Source organism: Rhinichthys klamathensis, unplaced genomic scaffold, assembly GCF_029890125.1.
Source record: "Rhinichthys klamathensis goyatoka isolate OS25496 unplaced genomic scaffold, OSU_Roscu_1.1 h1tg000603l_1, whole genome shotgun sequence".
Lineage (NCBI taxonomy): Eukaryota > Metazoa > Chordata > Actinopteri > Cypriniformes > Leuciscidae > Rhinichthys > Rhinichthys klamathensis.
Window position 1 is genome coordinate 1,658,541 of NW_026607058.1, and position 19,991 is coordinate 1,678,531.

Consider the following 19,991-nt stretch of genomic DNA (forward strand, 5'->3'; position numbering starts at 1 on the left):
CTAAGCTAACAAGCGCTCAAGGAGTTAGATTTACCATAATGCCTGAATTTACGACACACGATATGGAAGACGAGGATTTTAAAAATCTTTTGCTCGAAACTGATGTTCGTGGCTATTTATACGAGCCGCAATATAGTGAAGAGCAGCTGAGGCTGATGGAGGAACAGGAGGCGGACGAGGAGCCCGGACTGGCTCGAGCTGGGCGGACTGCTGGTGCCTGTGCTCTCGCTGTGCGCTACGGACACATATAGAGTCCGTCTGCTGTAGAGAATTTCAACGATAGCAATTTCTCTCTGATTAGACGAGCACACGGACGTTTGTGTTGTGATGTGAACCATCCTCGTGTCGCACCGCATGTTCTGACTGAACCAGGTATCATGCAATAATTCACCATATAGAAAGAAATACAAACGAGGAGTAATTCGCTAATGAGTTTGTCAATGTAACGGGGTTCGTTGTTGTGGGAAGAATGAGGCGGGAACCGGCAAACATTTAAACATTTTAATAGTAAAATAAACAAATACAAAACAAAAGTATAAGCCAGCAGCCCCGCACTGCTGGCCACACACAACAGAAACAAAACACAACATAAAATCAGGCCTGTTCCTCACTCGATCTGCCCTGTCGTCGCTCCTCGTTTTATGCGTCCGCTCCTCGGTGAGAGACACGAGAGAGACCGGTGCGTCTCACCGGTGTCGTTCATTATCACTCACGCCACCGGCCTCGCGCAGTCATCTCACGTGCCTCGGCTCGCCCTCGTCCTGCTCGCCACAGCCAACTAACTATAAATTTTGTGTGAAATGAATTTCTAACTCTGGTGGCAGCAAACGTTAGCCTTGTAGACGGAAGAGTGATTTGTGATGTTTGCGCTGCTGTTCTGGATTAGTGGGAGTGGCTTGCGGAGCTGTGCAATGTGGTGCATTGTGGGAGTTGTTGTCATGCATACAAATGCGCCCAAAAGTTATTTTCTGTCTTTTCTCGGTCAAGAGGGCACCAAATTCAAAATTTCTTTTACATTTCGACTACATATATGACCCACTTTCAATAAAGGTTAATGTTGAAATGGGTGAAGTGCTCCTTTAACGCAACCTCCGGTTGAGTGGCCTGACTTCCACACCTATCCGATAGAGAAACTAAGCGTAAAGAGAAACTGAGGGCATATAAATCTTTAGATGCCTATAACTATGTGCTGAATGGTCATGTACAAAACTTGTGTGGCACGATCCGCAGTTCTGCCTAGCCAGCGCCAAGAAGACGACAATCTAACATGACATTACGGTTCAACTTTTATGATGTGAATTTTCTAGAAATAAAAATTTCAGATACAGCATATTCATTTTTCATCGATTCTTGCACCCAACAACACGATGACATTTAATAATTTAAGCTCCTTATGTAGCCGAATCTGTGCTGGTGTGTATTGGCCGCCTCCAGTTTTCCCTTTGTTTTGCCTCCAGCTAGCGCCGTGACGTCGGCTTGAAATTGGTCTATCGTATTCCTGTGCTCTCAAACTTTGTATATGTGTTTCATAGTTTATAATAAACTTTATCTGAAGTTTAATCACTAAGCCCTAGTGGTTATACAAAACTACCCCCCCCCCCCCCCCCCCCCCCCTTCTCTCTCTCTGGACTCTGTTTTTATGAATCTCTAGTCTATCAATTGAACTCTGGTTCTTTTAAGATTGCATTAAGTTTCTGTCATGGACAAGCTTATTTGTAAAATTGTGAAAGATTGTTGATTAAAATGTGGTCTTCTAGTGACTTTCCAGGCTGTTCTCTTTTGCTAATGTAGTGGTTTTCAGTCCTGAGCTATGTCCAAAATCAAGTACTTCCCTATAATGTAGTACCGTGAGCTTAGAATTATAAGGTTCTATCTGCACTTTTGGTCGAAATTGAGTTTTTGACAATCTTATCCGTTAGGTGTTTATTAATGCCTGTGTGGTGTTATTTTTGTAAAAAAAAATATTTTGTTAGTAGTTATTAATAAAATAAAAAGGTTCCATCTCACAAAACAGCAGGAATGTAAAAACTTTGATGCTCAATATCTCAGAACTACCCTAAACGGAAATTGAACTATAATTCTAAGCTCACGGTATGCGGAAATACGGTACGCCAAAATATTATGTCTGAATACGTAGTATTTGAAAAGCAGTAGGTGAAAAGTCCATGAATTGCTTATTACTTCTGTGAAAATTCTGAAGTGTGCATTCAATTTTGGGGCCATGGGAGAGGATTTATGAATACCAGTAAAGCGACGCAACTGGTGCTGGTAGGTCACAAGATAATAACATAGATGTAGTTTGTCTAAATTTCATTCATTCTATAGAGAGGATAATTTTTTAATGGTCAAAAAGTAAATTCAAATGTAGTACCTACTCAGATAGTACATGATTTCGGACACTGATTTTTGAACTTTGGTCCTTGGGACCCACTAATCTGCACATTTTCTGTCTCCCTTTTTGAATCAGGCTTGTAAAATTCATCAGCTCATTAGGCGAGAACTCCTTTAACTGAACTAAGTGTATGCTTACAAGACAATGTACTAAAAATAGGAAAGGTTTTCCTTCGCGTTTTTAAATGTTTTGAGTACAGACAACAATGTTGTTAAAATGATCCCGGTTCACAGGGATCTGTAAAAACGACAAAACGCTGTATTCTGCTGCCAAGCCAGTAGTTGGCAATGACACTTTGTAAAGAAGCAATACGCTCCTTTAGACTGAACCAATCTGATCCAATCTGACTTGTAATGCTGCCCGAATCATACACTGTTCCTTCTTTGGCCAGAGGAGAACTGGCCCCCGACTGAGTCTGGGTTCTCCCAAGGTTTTTTTCTCCATTCTGTCACCTGATGGAGTTTTGGTTCCTTGCCACTGTTGCCTTGGCTTTTGGCTTGCTTAGTTGGGGACATTTAATATTCAACAATATTATTGATCTGCCTTAAGGTGGACGTTGATGCAATTTTCTTCTAGAAACAAACTTTGTTATATTATTTTCATGTTATCACTGTGAAGCTGCTTTGATACAATCTGTATTGTAAAAAGCGCTATATAAATAAAGGTGACTTGACTTGAACACGTAATACGCATGCGCATAACTTCACAGAATTCACAAATTCGAGTTTTTGTTGTTTACACAGAGAAAATAATGGTATCGTTTTCCTAAACTTGCACTTTGAAAGCCGTTTTTTAATGTGTGTGTTTTCAGGCCTCCAAAACTCTGTGGTTGTGTAAATAAATGGCCAAAATGCTTAAAAAAGTTTCTTGTTTTTAGTTGAAAATGGTGTCATGTAAATGTCCACTCAATGGCTGCATCCGAAATCACATACTCTATTGAGTAGGTATTTATTTTGAATAAGTAATTACTTCAAGACCTCTAAAAAGTATGATCTGTGTAGTATGATTGTTTGTGTAGTATGAATGAAATCCATATACTATACATCCATGTTGTCGTTGTAATGTGACCTTCCAAAATCGTCTCCTGAAGCCTCATGGGATAGTAAAGTGCCCATCATATGCACACTTCAGAATCTCGCCAGAAGTAGTAGATCATCCGGGTACTTTTTGCCTACTCTTTTATGAATACTGTAAATTCAAACATACTTCTTTTGTCATATACTGTTTTTCGCCAACTATATAGTAGGGAAGTATGCAATTTCGGATACAGCCCTTTTATCAAATAAGAGAGACTGACCCTGTGTCTCAATGCCCATACTATTTATCCTAAACCGTATGTGAGCTTAAAATAACTGTGTCCCAAAGCATAGTATGTTGAAAAGAGCATGGCAGAAGTCCCCGGATGGTCTACTATTTCTGGTAAATTTTCGAAGTGTGGATCCGTGCTCACTATAATGGCTAATATTGCCCACAACCCATTGCGCTTTGGAGGATTCAGTTCAGAAATACAAACACGATTTAAAAGTGTTTAGAAAACTACAAAACATGGCGGATGTGCGCGACCGATGGTTAAGTAGAGAGGTTTAGATAAAGGGGTTTGGGTGACCAATAATCAACATTTAAGCTGATTAAAATAGTTATGTAATGTTATCCGTGTTATATTTCATCTGCAACAACAATGTGAACTTTTATAAAGATCTGTTAGGCCATTAACTTTTAAATGCATCATTGTGCATTAATATGAGGAGAGTCTATGCATGAAAGACCTGTGACTGGGAGATCAACGTGCTTCTGCATTTCTCTCCGATACAGTAGGAAACTAAATTAAATGTGGAGGACTTTATCTTTGACAAGATGAATTACAGGTCAGTTTACGTGACAGGATACGTGTAACTAAGCGACAGAGAGCAACCTTTAAAGACACTATTTTATGATGTGATAGTATGTTCCAAAGCTTGTCTATTCTTCTGTTACACACTCAAAAGTATGTACTTTTTCTTCACAAAAAGAGTACATATTTTAGGGCATAGTATAAGTAAGTGAATTGAGATGCACCAAGACAAAATGTGAAGAGTGGTGGGTCCCCAAGATGCATAAACTCTACAGGTCCAGAGGAGAATCAAAGGTAATCAATTAAGGTAAAAGGGGTGGAGCCAAATTAATTCAAAGCTGTAAAAAATAGCAAAGCCAAGCACTGGTGTGTGTTGTGGTGTTTGAGTCAAAGTTTGTTAGTATGGGATTCCTGAAAGGTGTGTTAGTGGTGGTTTTGGTAGTTGCATTTGATCTGCCTGATGTCTTGGGAAGTTTGAGGTACAGTCAAAGTCCAAGAAGTATGGGGCCAAAATCAGATCCAGCTTCCAGAAGTCCTGGCCTTTCCCCTCTAGGTAGTGATGGCCAAATGAAGCGTTTCGAAGCATTATTGCTTTCTGATACAATTGTGTCGAAAATGGTTCATTACTCGAAGCTTCATTCAGAGAGAAATTTAATGCAACCAAGCTGACAACCGTAGAATGCCAGTAGGCTTATGTTAACGCCCCGTTTATTACGTGTTTACCGAGGCGATCAAAGCTGAAACAGTGTTAGTGCTGTGAAACTCATTTATTTAGGTGAATTTTACAGATACTGATGAATTTCATGTGTTCACCTTGATAACAAAACATTAAGCATAATGTGTGTAATTATTTCTTTAGACAAAGACAGAAGATCAGACCAGCTTAAAAAAAGTTGGAAACCATCACAGAAATTCTAATGGTTTCTATTAAAATGATAATAGAATAAAATATAAAAGAATAAATAAAAGAATAAAATAAAATAAAAAAAATTTTGTAGTGTGTTTGGGACATATTCCATTAGGATTTAATGCCCCTACCAATATAACCCAACACATATCAGTAGAGACCCAGAGACCACTATAATTACCATTACAACCAATAAAATTCCTATGAAAACCATAAATTCCATAATGTAAACCATTAAATCCAATAGAATTTCTGTAATGTTTTCTATAGTTTTTTTTTTTTTAGCAGGGCAGCATCATGTGTGAAAGCTTTATCTTGATTAGCTGTAGGAAGCAGAACTCTATAACTTAACTGGTGGGACTGATATTTTTGTATGTTGAAAAGGAGGTGCTTGTGTAACTGGTTGTACTTGTATAATGTAGCAGAGGGTTTTTGAAGTTTCTGTCTTTGATGCATGTTTTTATGTAACAATGTTCATATGTTCTCTAATTAATAATAAAAAATAAAATCCACTCTCCTCAACAATAACGCCAATCCAAACACTGACTACTACAACCCACGGTGTTGCCATGGTTTGGCTTCACTTTTATAAGAAATACAGCCGCCAGGTTTCAAATCTGTCAACACTGGATCGGGCTGTCAAAGCAGTCAGGTGGTTCACTACAGGAGTGAAGCAGTGTGTTTGCTTCAGACGTCATTTTCACGTGACTAGTGACGTACTGATACAAGCTCCGAAGCAGTGGTTCATTGCAAGGACCGATCGAGTTTGAAGCAAGCTTCGGAGCGTCGGTGTCAGACCTAACATCACTACCTCTAGGGCTCTGGAACCCTTTGCAAGTGGCTTCTCAGTTTCAGAGTCCTTTGGGTCCCGACTCCAAAAGCCTTGCACAGGAGCCTTTTGGCCTTCAGGAGAAGCAGCTGTTGCAGGGTCCAGTGAAGCCTTTGGTTTGGAGGTATCCCGTCGTTCCCGAGGAGCAGAGCGAGTTGGCGGTGGACTTCCAGTTGAGGCAACCCGTGACTCCCAGCAGCGTAGCGGTTCAATGCGGCGAGAACCGGGTTCTTGTAGAGGTCCAGCAGGACTTTTTCAGCAATGGTCAGTTGATCCAGCCAACTGGTCTGTCTTTAGGTGGATGTCCTGTTGTTGGTCAGGATCCTGTGGCAAGAGTGCTCATCTTTGAGTATGAATTACAGGACTGCAACAGTGTGCTGATGGTAAGAACTCATAAATGTTAATGGGTTATTTGTTGTGGCAGAGGACCTCTCAAGGAACGTCAGTTTTCTTGGTTTTACAATGCCAGGGCAGCTAGACCAAGTTCTATCTATTTAAATGGGCAAATCCTGAATTTTTAACTTGCTTGCCTTTTAAATGACCATTCAAACAACATCTGATGTAAAATATCCCATAAATACTATGAAGGGAGCTTAAGAAACCGGAACAATAAAACGTGTGACTTATTAGTGTTAAAGCTAGGTTTTTACCTGGGAACAGCCAATGTGCATGCTCAATCCTAAGTGCAGGTCTCCAAAACATTGACTATCTCTGGCAACAGTGGAGCTTGTGTGGTGATGTGAAGAATTTTACTAATTGGTGATTTGCTCTTTAGGAAATCCACCATATTGCACAGTGCACCTTTTCCAAATCATAGCTATGAGTGCACATCTTGGTGTATGTAAAGTCTTTGGGATGACCCTCTTGGTAACCACAATCTTTTTACAGATGAATGAGGATGAGCTTGTCTACACGTTCTCTCTTACCTACACCCCTGAGGCGCTTGCAGGTACTCCAATTACCCGGGCCGATGGTGCAATTGTTGGTGTTCAATGCCAGTATCAAAGGTAGGTGATCCATTACTTTCTGCACTTTCTCGTGCAACTGGGAGACCATTTAATGGGCACTTTAATGAACTGCAGGCTCCAAAATGTAAGCAGTGATGCCTTGAGGCCAGCATGGGTCCCTTATGCTTCATCAGAGGCTGGTCAAGAAGTCTTGCTTTTCTCCCTGAAGATCATGATGGGTTGGTACAGGTTTTCTTTCACTACAATAAAGCTTTACCCTTGCTATTGTGCCTGTTCCTAAAAAATGTTTTGTTTTTTGTAGATGATTGGATGATCCTATCAGAGGCCTTCATACTCCTATTTCCTGGGTGGCGTTATTAACATCGAGGCATCTGTAAAGCAGTACAATCATGTGCCTCTGCGTGTGTTTGTGGACCGCTGTGTGGCCACTCAAGTACCTGATGTGAACTCCCTTCCAAGATATTCCTTCATTGAGAATCATGGGTAAGGTCATTGCCCTTAATGCGGTAGGACTGTTTCAGTTGCTTTTTGTAACCACTGTCACATTGTAATGGGTAAGGACTAGTTGCTTGCTCTACAGTTGACATTCATGAGTTGCTCTTTGTGATTGTATTGTCGTCAGGTGCTTTGTGGATGCCAAAACTACATCTTCCAGCTCCCGCTTCATGCCTCGGTCCCAGGTTGACAAGATTCAGTTCCAGCTGGAGGCGTTTATGTTCCAGGAGGGCAACAGTCCTTCTGTATGTACTATGAACATACAAGTTAATTTGACTTCTCCTCCCATCTGCTTTGGTTTTGTGACTTGTTTGTCATCCCTTGCAGATCTACATAACATGTATTTTGAAGGCAACTATTGCGTCTGCACCCAGTGATGCTCAGCGGAAATCTTGTTCCTTTGCCAATCGGTATGAGTTTTTTTTTTTTTTTTTAAGTTAACCTTTCTCATGTTGAAGTTTCCTTTGTTTTGTTGCAGGTGGTTTGCTGCTGATGGAAACGACCAAGTTTGTGGTTGCTGTGACTCAACTTGTGGTCCTGATGCTGAATTTGCTGCTTCTCCTTACGGAGGTTGGTAGCTTTTGCTCTTTCTAAGGTTGCTTTTGATTTTCAAGTGCTCTAACTTGGATTTGTTCTACTCTAGGCATTCAGTGGGAAGGCAAGGCCTCACTTGGTCCTGTAATGGTTCAAGGGCAAAAGACAGATTCTCAATAAAACTGACAAATCAATACTTGATTGTATCTGACTAGTCTTTTTGCTTCGTGTCTTGTTTAACTGCTTTTGACTTGGGAAAAAAGTGCCTCATTCTGCCAGTGTGGTAACTCATGGTCCCACTGTACTTTTCAAGTCCCATATAGCATGCAACCATAGGGTTCCAGGGTTTCTACATGGAGTTTTAAATGATGACCCTTTTAAAGACTGTTAGTGAAAGCTCAAGGTTATTCTTTTGAAGCCATTAGTTAAGAATTCCTGGTGAAAATCATTACCACTAATGATGTTTATATAGCGCTTTCGTATGTTCTACTACTGTACACCCAAAGCGCTCCACAATCATATCAGGTGATCTCTCCTCAACCGTCACCAGTGTGCAGCATCCACTTGGATGATGTGATGGCAGCCATAGTACAACGGTGCCAGTGCACTCACCACACACCAGCTACAGGTGGAGAGGAGAGAATGATCGAGCCAAATGAATGGGGATTGTTAGGAGGCCATGATTGGCAAGGGCCAATGGAGGGAATTTGGTGAGGACACCGGGGTTACACCTCTACTCTTTATGAGAAGTGCCATGGGATCTTTAATGACCACAGAGAGTCAGGACCTCGGTTTAACGTCTCATTTAAAGGATGGTGCTCTTAATTTGGCAAACCAATTATTCCAAAAGAGCTCTGCAGGGAACGCCTTGTCCCATGAAGCACTGTGGGTGATGTAATTGAGTTGGTCTTTTAATGTTCATTTTCTCTTGTCTGTATATTTTGATACTTCAACTTCTACTGAATTTTGATCAGGTTGACTTGTACAAGACTCATTTGCTGCTGGTTCATTTGAATTTTTCCCATGGGGTTCTTCAATTTGAAATTTTATTCTAAACCCCTATAGCGCAAATTGATGCAGCAAGTTCATTTTAGAAAATGTTTTTAAAAACAGAACCATTTGGGGTGTGTGCAGTGTACGTTGTAGAATGTCAAAGTATCGTAGGAAAATCCTTAAGGAACCAGTGGTGATTTGGTCTTCTGAGGTCTGGTGTCATGCCTGCAACACTCTAAAGACTGAACATGTAATATGCATGCGCATTACGTCATTTTTCACAAATTCACGTTTTTGTTGTATGCACGTAGACAATAATAGTATACTTTTCAAAAACTTGCACTTTGAAATTCATTTTTCAAAAGTTAGCTTTTTTTAGGCCCCCAAAACACTGTTGTCATGTAAATGAACAATGTTTATGTTTTTATTTGAAAATTGTCATGTAAATGCCCCCTCAATGTGTCAGATAAGAGACAAAGTGCCTGTGGAAAAATTCACACTTGATGTCTTGGCCGCTTGACCAAACGGGCATGTGACAGGAAGTAAGTGTGCAAGACTGTCCCATGTCTTAAAAATACCAAAACTCAGTGGCCTTACGAGTTTTCAAACTAGTCATAAACCGTTTCGTTGTGACGTCAAGATGAAAAATTTGCATTTTGCCCATCCACTTATTGCGTGCACAGACACCAGGGAAAACTTGAACCCCCTCAAACCGGCAGCTGATTCCTGTGGACACTGGATAGCATCATGTTGAGAAGACCCTGTGCTCTGCAATGTGATGGTAAAAGCAGTTTTTTTTTACACTGCCCTAGGACGAGCATGTAAAGAATCAGTGGTTAACATACATCTTTCCCACGACACCAGCAGTATAATCCTAAACTTTTGCTGTGTTCCCGTTATGTTACTGACGACGACTTCTCAAATCTTGAAGTTCATTGCAGGATTCGCAAATCGCTTCCTCTTGAATGATGGTGTTCAAAATACTTAGTTTTGAGTTTTATATTGTGTAGGTCTCCTGTTAACTGGTTAACTCACATTATAATTGTCTTACTAAAATACTTGTGCTAATCAGTTGTGGGCCACTATTACCTAAAACTGTGTCTATTAATGCATATTGTCTGTCATTCTCACTACTTTGAGGAAAGAATAAGCATGGAACAAAATTTGTTTTACCAACGTTTATGTTACATCAGTCGTTAGAGCTCGGCTAATATATGCACTGTTATTGATCCAGTTTCCAAATGTTTACCGCAATAAATTAGAAAAATACTAATACGTTTTTTTGATGAACATGCACTTGTTAATGCTGATGGTGAGGAATTACATTTGCAATATCTCATAATGTGCCTCCAACTGAGTAGTGTATCACTGAGAAACGTCTTGCTCGAATCGTCCTTGTGATGGAGGTTTGAGTTTTCCAGTGTTTAAATCTACGTCATTGTTCGTTACTGTGTTTAGTCTACGGTGTAGCCTCAGGACAGCTGACGTTGTTATGGCATTGGGCGTTTTTGTTTTTGACATGCGTGCTGTATGCGGTAGACCAATCACAACAGACAGAGCTGTCTGGCCAATCAGTTCGCGGAAAGGAGGGATTGATTCATCTGACGAGTCGTTTGAGAATCATTGAAAATGTGGTGATGTATATTTGCTATATTTGCAAATGTATATTGTCACTACCTCTACAGCTCCCATATAGAGTGCAGCAGTTGGGTTCTGGAGGTTTAAACCATTTTTCTCCATGGGAATATATCCATATTACAACTTCAGTTCAGTTTCTGCCTCAAGTCAAACTTGTAAAACCAAGCTGGTTTGTTACTGTGTACATTACAATTTTACTAAGCACTAATGACATTTGGCACCTCATCTTGCAGCTCTTCGTTTATATGCTCTGTGTTCCTTGATCATCTAATGCAGACTTGTCAGTTCCAAACTTCAAGTTGAGTTAATTTGGTGGTAGGGCTTTTAGTTGTGCAGCGCCTATATGGAATTCTTTACTGCGTCATATGCAAGCTGGAGTAAATTTTCCGTTTCAAAGCTCAGATAATGTATCCGTTTGGAATAGATTCGATTGAGTTTTTGTATGCTTCGTACAAAGCAAGGTGGTAAAATACAGTGTCCTGGAGTGCCTTGAAAGGTGCCTATACACTCTAAAAAGACTGGGGGCTGGGTAAATATAGGACAACACATTTTGGGTTTATTTTACCCAGCATAATGGGGCCTGTTGTGGCAATACTGTCGAGTCCATTTCGTAAAAGCCTGCGCCGAGTTTGCGGACGGATTTACCAAAGAATCCAGTGAAATGTACTGAATACGAATAATGTTGAAAATAAACAACCACATTCCTAGCATTAGGATCCTTTGGAAGGTAATGTTTTAAGTCCAGTGAGTGACCCTGTGCTCTTCTCTTCCTCATCTCACTAACGCCAGTGGGCTAAGTTCATCTTCTCTCATCTTCTTTCACTACCTTAGTACGTCATAAAGAAGCACATTCTAGGACGAGTCATTCGCTGGGCCTGGTAACAATAAAAGCTGATTTTGGACTAACAAGGACGTTTTCAGTTCTGAAACTCTCAGGATATTCTTATATAATGATGACCTCTTATGTCTAAACCTCTTTTGATTTCTCATTTCATGACCCCTTTAAACTGATTTAAATTAAGTTGAATCTCATAACTTAAGTTGAAATTGTTTAACTTGTTAAAGTAATGGATCTTACTAAAGAAAAGAACTTTAAGTTGCCACAGTTTATTTTTATTAATGTTTAACAGAATTACTGGTGGGAAAACTGCATTACCCATGGTGCTCTTAAGAGACTTCAGTGAGCAAATTGCACTAAGAGGTCTGGAGGGAATGCCACGTCCCCGTGATCCACATGACTGATCCTCTTCTCTCAAAGTGTATGCATGTTTTGTGACTATACTCAACTTTTTTTTCATTTGCAATCCTTTGTGGGATAGTTATTTCCATCAAAGCTATTAAGTCCAGGCTTTTGTGTCTTGTCCAATTTTCATATATTTATTTATTTATTTTTTGCTTCAAATAAAAGTTTGAGATTCATTGAATAGCTAGTTGGCTTGGTACTTCTGGAAACAATGCTGCTGAAAAATTGGTCTTGCACTGTTTTGTAATTGGAGATTTAGGTTCTCTTCCTACTAAAAGGTGGGTAGAGTGACCTTTTGTGCCATTAACGGCCCCAAATGGAATTGAATGTTGATTTTTAACCTTTTTCCCAATACGCCCTTATTGAGTTTCTGGACCAGTGATGGGGACCTGCTGGCACATGCATACTGAATTGGAATGCTAAATGAAGCGCTCTCCAGTTATTAAACCTCTAAGCGTCAACATTGCCACAGCATTTCCCACTTTTGGAGAACTCACCTACAAAATTCATTATTTGTTGGTTTATCCATTTTTATTTGTGTAGTGGCCGTGGGACGTACAGAGTCTCGTTATTTTTAATTCAATGCTCGCGGGTAATGTACTGTCCAATCATATTCTGCGAGGCAGCGTTTAAAAGGAACCGAATGCACGTTTGTGGGTGTGTGGGTCACCGCCTGTGCGTCATTGCCGGGGACCGCCCATTCCGGTTTGTTTTCATCTCGTCCGCCTGAGGTATGTGTTTGGTTAACTAGTTAGCGCATAGATTTGTGACTTTATGTAATGGTCATTTGGTCTATAGCTATGGCAGATGGTTCGTTGCTGGGGGTTGTTGGCGGTGGCTATTTATATGCCCCTCCTGCCTTCCCGTGCCGTTGTTATGGCGACACCTTCGTCCGTGTGTGTGACTCCGATTGGCGACCCGCTATGAAGTAAAGGTATGCCTAATTACCGCTACTGCGCAACGTTTATGTATGTTTGTTGTCATTTTGTTTGAATCTTGACAGGAATAATCTGTTCGCAGAAACGAGTGCGGTCAATGAGGCCTGCGGGGCAACACTAGTTGAAGCTGCTGCTTTGTCTACCTTGGTTTCGTTTGGACAACTCGCTCCTGAGCGTGTGTGCGCTCGGTTCATGGGTTTGTGTATTTTGCTTGCACATTTTATTTAATTTTTCAGTGTTATTGCTTTATCTCGTTTGTTTGTCTACCCATGTATCAAACTGGCGTGGGCGCTCGTTTTAAGTGTATCGTAACATCTGCTTTCTAGCATCTTTTTATGTGATCGCCGGGTTGCTGGTGAAGCATGAAAGTGGAGTGAATATCCACCCAGTTTCGGTGCCCAAATTCTTATCCTCAGCGTGGTTTGATGCATGAACCTTTAGTGTGTAAATAACTGTTTTTTTGTATTTTCTTTCTTTTGTAACTTGATTTAAATGTCAATTGTTATCTTATTATTTGGAAATTATACTGTTAATTGTGTTTTTGTTACAGGAGCCGAGGCTTTAGGGCAGGCCACTCATAGGCCCTCGTGTGCGGTGGTGGGATTCTGTCACGGAGTGCTGTGCTTGACCTTGTTGGTGTGCGTGTGTCGTGGTGAGATCGGTGCACAGGGTGGTACAGGAGCCTTGTGCTCATTAAGCTAGTTGTTTCTGCCATTGATAAGCCTCGGCTTCCTTCTCGTGTTTGGAGTATTTAATGTATGTGATAACCTGGTCCTTCAGTCGTTTAATGTGTCTTTTTAGATTGCTGCTTGATGATTGAAATAAAACTCTTTGTACTTTTGGTATCCACGTCTCAGACCCTCCTTCGATAACCACGCTCCTGTGTCCTTTTTCGCAGGTGGTTAAATAATAGTAATATTAATATTTCCCTGTTTAACAGGGTGGCGTAGTCAGCTACATGGGTTGAGGGAGTGATCGCCCCTCTCCTCGTCCCGCTACATTTGGAAAATGGCATGAATCACATTTAGAGTTTGGTTTAATGTTTAGGGATCCAATCTTGCAGAACCTGCACCGATGTTATTGGTTCCATCCGGTTGTTGTGCCGTAGCAGCAGGTTAGTTATACAGTCATCCTCAAATTAAGTACATAACAGACAAGATCTTGCATTGAACCTTAATATTTTCTGGAATTTAAGCTGATGTTTGGAATCCCAGCCGACGGCCATAAAAACTCTGTTTGTACGTCACTTATGCAACATCTCAGGCATTTCGTTTCTTGCACAGCACAGTTTCACAATAAATGTCAATCTTTGAGTTTAGATTCTGATCCTGATGTGTTTATTGCTTACACACAGATGTGATTTTCACAGTCCATTTAAAAACAGTCATGCTCAATTATTAAAAACAAAGACAATGTGTTCAAGGGTGTTTTAATTTCATTATTTGAATGCAAAGTTGAACTGAAACCCAGTTTTTTTGCATGGACCGTCATGTTGTTTCAGGCTTTGAAGTTAGTCTCACTTTTTTCCTTTTTGTTCACCTTTTTTCCCATGGTCACCTCCATGACTGTGATCATGACCTTTTCCTTGTCCCTGCTGGCCTTTGTCTTTCCCTTTGTCTTGGCCCTTTCCATGCTTCCCCTACAAGACAAATCAATAAAATCAGATGTCTGTCATTGCGGATACGTTAAAAGTGCATCATTTGTTTTCACCATTACATTTTATTTATTTACCTTTCCACCCTCATCTACTGAGCCCTATGAGACAGGAAATATGACCATATGATTAGCATAAAATGGAAAAGTTATTTAACTGTTTGTGTAGAAGTGCTTGAAGTTATTGCCTTCATACCTCACAATGAGAATCTGCATCTGCGCAATCCTGTTAATATACAGTATGATCAGTGTATCATTCTTTAAAATTAACCTTTTATCTAATCAATGAATTCCTAACCACATTTAAAAATATAAATATCTCACCTTCTTTGGTGCTGTAGAAGACATAGGAAAACAAAAATAAGCATAAACAATTGTTCTCCGATGGCATTTAATGAAAATTGGATTGGAAAAGTGTAAATGTAAAACATCTTAAACATTTAATAAAATGTCTGTCGATGCCACAAACAGAAAGATGTCAATATTTTTACATAAAATATCACTTACGTTTATCGCCCATGTTGAGATTTTTTTCTGATATGCAATACGGCAGTAAAACTGAACTATAAAAAAAAGAGCCATGAGCGAATTTGCCTTTGACTGCATGCTTGAATTACATGTATTATTTCACAAGGTTATAATCAGCAAATTCATTTTCTAAATGCAATAAATTATTCAATCTGTTTTGGTTTCTGTCATCAGGACAGTCACATTAATCATGCATTTGACAAATATCTCTCAGTCCTGTTGCAGCGAATAAATGAAGAATGTCTTACCTCTTCTTGTCTTGCTCTTTCAATGTGGAAATAGCGTTTCCCTGCTGTATTTATACGTGTAGGTCCGCCCTCAGGTGACACAGATACCTGCTCATCCGCACCCAAGAGTGGACAAACAAGTCTGCGTTTGGAGTCTGTGCGCTCACATAAAAAGAGTTGAATGATAATTATATTTTTAAGATCAACTGTCTTAAATCTCCTCTGTTAGTTTGTTTCATGTATTTGAGTGCATGGCTGATGCACTGAACACAACACTTTATTTTGATAGTAGACATTATAAGTAACTTTGCAAGTACATGTCAACTTATTCTACTAACCCGCACCCTAACAGTTGGCATGTAGTTGCAAAGTTAAGGAAAAATCTGATCCCTGCATGTATAAACATGTGAGTTTAAATGTAAAAGTTCTCTTGCTGTAAAATGGTGATGTTTTTTTGCTTTTCATGGGGAGAGGAATGTTATTGTCCCACACTGATGCAATCTGAATGGAGAAACGCCCAAAATATCTTGGCAAGTCCACAGAAATAGGCAGTTGAAGAAATCATAATTACAGCCTCCGTTTCCACTTCACAAACCAGAAAGTCTACAAAAGTCTATGAAAGTCAGAAAGATCTTCTGAGATGCCAACCAAACTGTCAGTGACTACAGTAGAGTTTACATGAGAAGATGCAGAGAAACATTTTACAATTCACACTCAAAAAAAATCTGTACCTTTAGGGTTACAGCTGAATGTCACTGTATTACCCTTAAAAGGACATCTTTGTACCTTTTTTACCCCTAAAGGTGCATATTAGTACCTTAGAATTGAAATATGAACCTTAAGGTACTGTGAATTTAGGGTTAATGTACAAAGTTGTCCGTTACACATTCTCAGAAAAAAAGTACAAAAGATGTCACTGGGGCGGTACCTTTTCATAAGGTACTTTCGTTCCTTTTAGGTACTAATATGTTCCTTTAGGGTATGTACTCTTTAGTTACTAAGGTGTAAAAGATACTGCCCCAGTCACAGCTTTTGTACCTTTTTTTCTGAATGTACTGGCCCAGTGACAAGCTGTTACCCTTAAAGGTACAATTATTATTCTTTTTTTTAATTCTGAGAGTGAATGAAAAATTGTACGTTCATTCAAAGTAATCGTTTTTCATAATTCAATAAACAAATTTTTTTTACTGAACTGACTTGTTAGAGCTGCATGCCTTACAGCAGAATTTGAATTAGCCTCATATTTGATTAATTTTGCATCATTGATTCTGTTATTTTTCTGCTGTGAAGCCATCTTTATTGTTTAACACGCTATAGAAATAGATCTGACTTGACTTACATTCAAAAGAAAACAACTGAAAGTAACGGATTAAAGTCAGGAAACTTATTCGTCATATCTTAGTGATCATATAATTTTTTACAGTGTATGTTGATTCAGCAATATCAAATAATATATTTGACTTAAATAAAAACTGTTAATTTATAGATGTTATAATTATTTAGTTTCAGTGCATGCAAAAGATAAATCACAAATTAGATATTTTAAAAAATCTATATGAATATTTATCCTGGACAGAACTAGGAATGTATGAAGGATTCCCTAAGGATATTGAATCATGTGCCAGGAGTTTGCATAAATTTATCCTGGACAGAAATAAGAATTTACTAGATTCCCTAAGGATATTGATTCATGTTACAGTTTGCATAAGTTCACATGTAAACTGACATGTTGAGAATAGAGTTGAAGCATTGCTTGACGGTGTATGTTTGTTTTATATTCTTTTGAAACATAAAGCATTAGGGTGTTTGCTCTGTGAATCTGGATTAACCCGCTCTGTGTTTGTAAAGGTGTATGAATGAGTTGCATATATAGAGGCTTGTGCACCCGTCTTCTATAATTGATTTAATAAAGCATGTTAACAAGCAGATCCATGGGAGAAAACGTGTTAAATTCTCATGAAATTCCCCTTTTTATTAATGCAAAATGTAGGCCTGGTTTCACAGACAGGGTTTAGATTAAGCCAGGATTAGGCCTCAGTTATATTATGACATTTCGCTTTTATAAACGTGTCTTATAAAACATTGTGTGAGACAATGCCACTGACATATTTTAAGATCTGTCAGTGCAAGTTGCTTTCAGTTCAAACATGCATGTCTGTGAAACCGGGGGGAAGATTTTATTATATTTTCATTAGATTTTTGGGGGGAAATTGTGATGTGTTCCTGACAGGTTTCATGAGATTCTCATCAGCTACTTATGCAAGGTTCTTGATATCACACCACTTACTGTAGGCTTTTGTTTTAACTAGGTTAACCAACTCCATGCCAAGAAGGTGAGAGTTCTTGGCTGTAATCCTTAGAGAATGAACAGGTTTGGTCATGTTTACCACCACAGAACATTGACACGCACATGCACATTGATAGTCGGTTGCCAAGAGCCCAATCCTAGGTTTTTAGATGCTAGCCTTTTGTAAAAAAAAAAAAAAAAAAAAACCTTTAAATAACAAAAGTCAGTTCCTGACTACCATTATACCTCCAGGAAGGAAAACAGCAGCACCTCATTAAACTAAGTTTCATCATTAGATCTGATCAGAGTTCAGTGATGCATGCTGTTTTAGTGTCAATGATGTACCATTATAGTGTTTGTTAATATTTTAAATGACATAAATCATAAATCCGTTTGATAAGGTGTTTTAAAAATATAAAGATGAACTTGCAGTTATATTCAAGTTAATAAAGTTGAGGTGCAGATTTAAATCCTTTTATAAAAACATTCCTTAAAAACAACGCAAGCACATTTAAAAGCATATTCTTGTTATGACTGGTGAAAGTTGATAGTCATGGGACAAGCACCAGTATTATTCACATTAATAACATGAGTCACTGCTTTAACACCTCACTCTCCTCTGATTGGTCGACACGGAGGTGTGTCTGATCAACACCAAACCTGCTATAATGAGCTTCAGGTTTATTTTTAAAAGATCTTGGCGTTTCCAAAAGACTCTTAATGTAGCATACTTGCGGTCTCGTTTTTTTTGGTTTTTCGTTTCAAAATCGTTTTGATACTCATAAAAAGATGTGCAAATGTGATTTAAAAAAAAAAAAAAAATACTGGTTATAGGTCTAATGTTTTGTGCTGTTTATAACATTTAAAATCACCAAACAATGTTAAACATGACATGAAACTTCCAAGCATAAGACAATAGAAACATATAGCCTATTAAAAAAGCCTTAATGTCACATATGCAAACCCAGTAGATCCAGATAAATGCATGGCCATCCACATTGCTCATTGTTTTATAAAGCAGAACGGGGTGGAAATGGGAGGTTTGAAAGGCGTAAGGTAACAAACAGTGTAGTGTTTAATGCTGAATGTATCACTTTAATTATCTTATAAATGTAGTTTGGGGGTGAGTGAGATATGTGTGCTTTGCATTTTGGCTTTATGAGAAGTCACACATAAATATGCTCAAAGAGCAGAGCTATTTGAGTGTGTAACATGAAGCCACAGTGACACCTGAATCTCTTTTTTAATGGTCTGCACACACAGCCGTAGTGTGGGGCGGTCATGTAGTAAAACACTGGTTTGTTTCCCCTCGAGCAACAGGTGTGGTTTGGTGTTTCAGGTGTGCCTTCTAAAACACAGACTGCATGTTTTGGGATATTTATTTGATATTTATGAATATAACACGTTTCACTGACATTCTATACCTATATCTTGAACTAGACCATCTATACAGTTGATAAAACACTCGTTTAATAGTTTCATGCAGCGTCGCTTTTATTATAGACGTGCACTTTGACCCAATTCCTGGTTTTGGACACTGTTTATTCTCTCGTTGCACTGTTTAGTAGCCTATATATATTGTCAAGAATGTCTATTGCCCAGAGACTTAATGATCAAATGCTAAAATTCCTTGAGAGAAATAAAAATAGACTCAAATGAGTCAACAGTTGTCATAAATAAAATGAAGGGCACAGCTATGAAAGTGCGTAGTAGCTCAGATCACGTGGTTTCGAACTTTCGTCACTGAGCAGCAGGTGGCGCCAGATCTGAAGCGTGCAGCCAGTGACGTCACTCAGTCAGGCCTCAGTTCAAACTGCTAATCATGAACTTAACTTGTGTTTTATACCTAGTTGGCAGGTAAGCGGTTCCACATCCACCCTGAATACTGGTTTATCTGATTATTTTACCCCTTTTGATAATAATTTTTCTCTTTTGATGTCTGAAGTGTTATAAAAATGCAACTTAAAAAATGCTGAACGCGTTTTTGACTTGTCAAATCTGTGATTTAACGTTACAATTCCATCTCAGATGTAAGTTAACGTTAGTTCATGTAATGTTTATGAGGTATACATAACAATATGTTTGTCTTAAACAACTTATTGTTGATGGTTTAGTGCTGTTTTATACTATTTTAATTGATTGCTAGTCTACCCAGCTAACAATAAAATGTTCTAAAAACGTTTTATAACCGTTATGAAAAAGTTAGACCGGAATGTTCTTTGAACATTCAAAACGTTTAGTTTTTCTAAACTTTTTTTTCTTGGTTATGCGAATGTTTGATCGTTTTACAAGTAATGTGGGAACTATTTGAACCATCTGAAAGAAAGTAGAAAGCAGGACTTCACGTTTAAAAACATTCTAACGTCCAAATGAAATGTTTCAGAAAAACGTTTCATGAAAGATGTAACGTTATAAATAATGTTTTTGTGCTAACGTTTTGAGAACAATAATAAAGAGCAGATAACTTTGAATGGACGTTTTATTAACTGGAAGAACGTTTGTTCTTAACTTTGAGGACCTTTCCGAGG

The 19,991-nt window shown here is 38.8% G+C and overlaps 1 protein-coding gene and 1 long non-coding RNA gene across 2 annotated transcripts in view; one reads left to right on the forward strand and one right to left on the reverse strand.

Annotated features, from left to right (window-relative positions):
• Positions 1-8,146, forward strand: part of LOC130075773 (zona pellucida sperm-binding protein 3-like) — a 33,201-nt gene extending 25,055 nt beyond the window's left edge. Inside the window, exons 7-8 of the mRNA XM_056240540.1 lie at positions 7,901-7,992; positions 8,066-8,146. Coding sequence (XP_056096515.1) covers positions 7,901-7,992; positions 8,066-8,136 — 163 coding nt within the window. The 3' untranslated portion in view covers positions 8,137-8,146. The remainder of the gene's footprint in view (positions 1-7,900; positions 7,993-8,065) is intronic.
• A 5,936-nt stretch (positions 8,147-14,082) lies between these two features.
• Positions 14,083-14,621, reverse strand: LOC130075756 (uncharacterized). The gene is made up of 2 exons (XR_008805573.1): positions 14,500-14,621; positions 14,083-14,407 (listed from the first exon to the last, which is right to left on the reverse strand). It is a non-coding gene; the product is annotated as an uncharacterized LOC130075756 (long non-coding RNA).
• Between the last annotated feature and the right edge of the window lie 5,370 nt (positions 14,622-19,991).